At 53.5% G+C, this 3,387-nt stretch overlaps 2 protein-coding genes across 2 annotated transcripts in view; both read right to left on the bottom strand.

The window, feature by feature from the left end:
• Positions 1 to 1,772, bottom strand: part of GRPEL2 (GrpE like 2, mitochondrial) — a 12,650-nt gene extending 10,878 nt beyond the window's left edge. The window contains exon 1 of the mRNA XM_009285993.2: positions 1,708 to 1,772. Within this exon, the coding sequence (XP_009284268.1) occupies positions 1,708 to 1,772 (65 nt within the window). The remainder of the gene's footprint in view (positions 1 to 1,707) is intronic.
• Positions 1,773 to 2,173: 401 nt separating this feature from the next.
• Positions 2,174 to 3,387, bottom strand: part of AFAP1L1 (actin filament associated protein 1 like 1) — a 13,114-nt gene continuing 11,900 nt past the window's right edge. The window contains exon 19 of the mRNA XM_019473772.1: positions 2,174 to 2,249. Within this exon, the coding sequence (XP_019329317.1) occupies positions 2,226 to 2,249 (24 nt within the window). The 3' untranslated portion in view covers positions 2,174 to 2,225. The remainder of the gene's footprint in view (positions 2,250 to 3,387) is intronic.

Raw genomic sequence — 3,387 nt, forward strand, 5'->3', positions numbered from 1 at the left:
TGGAGCTGAAGCTGGAGCTTGAGCTTGAGCTTGACACGCTGCTCCTGCCGCCTCTGGCTGCGCAGCTTAGGGGGTAATAACGCGACAGGTTTCACCTCTTGCTCAATACAGACTGAGAGAGGCTTGGGCCAGCAGGCAGACCTGGGGTGGAGGAAACGGTGTTTCTTACCTCATGGTGAATAAATATTAAAAAAACTGCAAAGCCTTGGCCAAGTGCGGCTCTTAACCGAGGACTACCTCCACGGGGTCTACAGGAAAGATGGGGAGGGACCTTTTATCAGGAAGTATAGTGATAGGATGAGGGGTAATGGTTTTAAATGGGAAGAGGGTAGATTTAGGTTAGGTATTAGGAAGAAATCCTTTACTGTGAGGGTGGCGAGGCACTGGAACAGGTTGTCCAGATAAGTTGTGGATGCCCCATCCCTGGAAGTGTTCAAGGCCAGGTTGGATGGGGCTTTGAGCAATCTGGTGTAGGGGAAGGTGTCCCTGCCCATGGCAGGGGGTTGGAACTAGATGAACTTTAAGGTCCCTTCCAACCCAAACCATTCTATGATTCTATGACGTGCTTTCACAGGCTGTGGTGGTCCAGCTCCATTTCTCCCCACTGTGGGCACAGGCTCCTCATTTCTTTAGCGGGAGAGGCAATGCTTTGAGGAGAGGGTTTTTACCCATTTCCGAAGTGAAATGGGATGGTGCAGCTCCACGTTCCAGAGGCAACAGAAGCAGTGACAACCGGCATGGGGAAGCTGCTACCGAGGACGAGTACTGTCAGGAACGGGGCTTTCCTGCACCTCATCCCTGGGAGAAGGGGAGCCCCTCCAGCCTGGGCAACGGGCAGCTAAGTTTATGGTTCTGAGCTAACTGCAGCCACTAGCGTGGCATATGAGATTCACCCAGCCTGCCGGCCCCGACAGCTGCTACCGCAGGGATGCCGAGCCCACCCCAGACCTGTCCTGGCCCATTTCACTATGAGCAGGAGTTTACCCACCGTGCTCCCTACAGCCAGGGGAAGGGGCATGCCAGTGCCAGTGTTTTTATTAAAAGCTGCTTACCTAGTTACTAACAAGAGGGCTTTGAAAGAGCAAGCTCCAAAGGTTAATTGTGGCAGTTAGCATGAGTGGGCGACAGGCCTGCTCCCTTGTTCCCGGCACAAAAGCCTGGGCCTTTCCTTTTTATTCCTGTCCCTTGTTTCTGCCTGTGCTAAATGACCTTCCTCTATTTCTCTTTTCTGTTCCAGTCCCCTTATTTGAAAGCACCTTTTTTTTTTTTAATTTTTAAACTTCCCTTCGCTCCATTTTGACCACATGCTTTGGCAAACTGTGTCTGACTGCAGCAGCAATAGTGTGAATGCGCTGTTGGCCAGGAGACAACCCCCCTCCCTTTCCCTGCTCCCCCGAAAGCTGGCATGGGGCTAGGGCAGAGAGAGCTGGGCTGCCTCCAGCCTCAGCCCTTTATAGCACTTCTAAGCTGTTTAGCAAGGTTGAAAGGTGTACACTGTTAATTCGCTTTCAAACGCTGACACTTGAGCTTTGTTCATTCCCAAGGGAAGCCAGCGTGCCTTCACCCTTACTGCCTGGAGGACAAGAAGGAAATATTGGACAAGGGCACTTGGTTGAGGCACAGCAAGCTTGAGACATGAGGAACCCTGAGATGAGACCCTGCAGAGCTGGGAGCAGTGAGCAGGGCGAATGATCGGCGTCTCCAAACTGTCCGTTCCTGAGCAGCTCATGAACCCCAACACTGAGGCAGCCAAAAATCCCCAACGAGTCCATGGTCGCTTTGGAAAGCGTTAGCCTGGCCTCCAGCGTCCCCAGTGTGGCACATGCTGATCCTGATAAATTGGAGTGCCTGCTGGGCAGTGCTGACTGCCAGCCCCTGGGCTCTCCCCTCCTTCCTTATGCACCACCACAGGCACATACACCTCGCGTCGAACTCTTGGCCCCATGGGAGGCTCCCCCAGAGATGGGTTTCCCAGTAGTATGCGACCCTGATCCACAAAGGACTCCCCTTCCCCACCCGCCTCCCAAATCCCCCTCCCGCCCCCTTCCCCATGGTTTATAGTGTTGCCCACGAGGCAGATGGTGCCGCAGTGGCGGGGTGTGGGAGGGCGTCTCTCCCGCCATGCCTTCCCAGCACCCTCCCGGCGCCTTGGAGAAAGGGGGCTTGTAGATCCTCCATGAGCCCCAGTGTCCGGTGGGGGCTTGGCAGGCGTTCCCGCACCCGGCTTAAGTCTGCTTCTTTTCCCATTCCTGCAGAGAAAGGAAAAAAAGCGTGGTATGAGGAGACGTCACTGGAGAAGCGAGCACTGAGCCCTTCGAGGACCTCCCTCCCTACTGGGGGCTTTGGACCACGCCAGCATCTTCAAAGCCTGGGGTCACTGCTGCCCCGGGTATTGTAGAGGCTGCCCGACCAAGAGGAGCCTATTGACAAAGCCTTTTTACTCCAGCTACAGGAGGCATTGCACTCACAGCTTCTCGTCCTGCTGGGGGACTTCAACCACCCCGACATTTCCTGGAAAAGTAGCACGGCAAGCTGTAGGCAATCCAGGAGACTCCTGGAGTGCACTGAAGATAACTTCTTAAGCCAGGTAATAGCCCTACCAGAGGGGATGCAGTACTGAACCTGATGGTCACCAGTGCAAGTGAGCTAATTGGTGATGTCAAGATTGGAGGCATCCTGGGCTGCAGTGATCACACACTGGTGGAGTTCACAGTCCTGAGGGATATGAGTCAGGCGAAGAGTAAAGTCGGGACCCTGAATTTTAGGAAAGCAAACTTTCAGCTGCTCAAGGAATTAGTCAATAGGACCCCCTGGGAAACTGCCCTCAGGTACAAGGGAACAGAACAGAGCTGGCAGATCTTTAAGGATGCTTTGCATAGAGTGCAAGAGCTCTTGATCCCCAGGTGTAAGAAATCAGGAAAGGAAGGCAAGAGACCGGCATGGCTGAGTCAAGACCTGCTGGTCAAACTAAAGGGCAAGAAGTAAATGCACAGGCAGTGGAAGCAGGGACAGGTATCCTGGGAAGAGTATAGGGACGCTGCCCGATTGTGTAGGGATGGGGTCAGGAAAGCCAAGGTGTGGATGGAGCTGAACTTGGCAAGGGATGCAAAGAATAATAAGAAGGGCTTCTATAGGTATGTCAGCCAGAAAAGGAACGTCAAAGAAAGTGTACCCCCCCCCCCCAAAATGAGCAAGACTGACAAACTGGTAACAACGGATGAGGAGAAGGCTGAGGTACTCAACAATGTTTTTGCCTCAGTCTTCACTGGCAACCTCTCTTCCCACACCTCTAGAGCAGATGGACCACAAGACAGGGACTGGAGGAGCAAAGTCCCTCCCATTGTAAGAGAAGATCAGGTTCATGACCACCTGAGGAACCTGAACATA

The sequence above is a fragment of the Aptenodytes forsteri genome, unplaced genomic scaffold (assembly GCF_000699145.1).
Source record: "Aptenodytes forsteri isolate BGI_AS27 unplaced genomic scaffold, ASM69914v1 Scaffold54, whole genome shotgun sequence".
Taxonomy (NCBI): Eukaryota; Metazoa; Chordata; class Aves; order Sphenisciformes; family Spheniscidae; genus Aptenodytes; species Aptenodytes forsteri.